We start from the raw sequence: 574 nt of genomic DNA, 5'->3' as shown, positions 1-574 counted from the left end.
CTCTGACCTGATGACCTCTGATCTGATGACCTCTGACCTGATGACCTCTGATCTGATGACCTCTGACCTGATGATCTCTGACCTGGAATCTGTTTTAACTTCTCGTTTTCGTCAGTCTCCTTCGTCAGGTCTGTCAGGACCTGGCTGAGTGGTACTTCCAGGACGGACGCTCGGTTCTGGCAGCGTGCTGCCACTTGGCTGTGGACAATGTCCAGGTAACCATCCCATCAGAACCAGAACCACCTTTGAGCAGTCGTAGCAGTTTGACCTGTCAGCTGTGTTTGCAGTTAGCCATGGGCAGTCTGATCCGAGGAAACGAGCTGGAGTTAGCTGCATGTGTGGGCCTCGTCCTCGGAAAACTGGCCAATCAGAGCACAGCATACTGCCTCCAGCTGCTGGCCAGGAAATACATGACCACGCCCACCTGGTAAAGAACCCCGCCTACCTGTAACAGAACCCCTCCTACAGAATACCCCTACAGAGCCCCTCCTACAGGACACCCCTACAGAACATCTCCTACAGAACACCTCCTACAGGACACCTCCTACAGAACCCCTCATACAGAACACCTCCT

At 53.7% G+C, this 574-nt stretch overlaps 1 protein-coding gene across 1 annotated transcript; it reads left to right on the top strand.

Annotated features, from left to right (window-relative positions):
- Positions 1-115: 115 nt before the first annotated feature.
- LOC106512287 (WD repeat-containing protein 17) lies at positions 116-556 on the top strand (the record flags this gene model as incomplete). Its single annotated transcript, XM_014000945.1, is given in 2 exon segments — positions 116-215; positions 288-556. Coding segments are annotated over 2 exon segments (244 nt in total), but the record flags the coding sequence as incomplete, so codon positions are not given.
- Between the last annotated feature and the right edge of the window lie 18 nt (positions 557-574).

The sequence above is a fragment of the Austrofundulus limnaeus genome, unplaced genomic scaffold (assembly GCF_001266775.1).
Source record: "Austrofundulus limnaeus strain Quisiro unplaced genomic scaffold, Austrofundulus_limnaeus-1.0 Scaffold5467, whole genome shotgun sequence".
Classification (NCBI taxonomy): Eukaryota; Metazoa; Chordata; class Actinopteri; order Cyprinodontiformes; family Rivulidae; genus Austrofundulus; species Austrofundulus limnaeus.
This window is presented reverse-complemented; position numbering and strand designations above follow the sequence as displayed.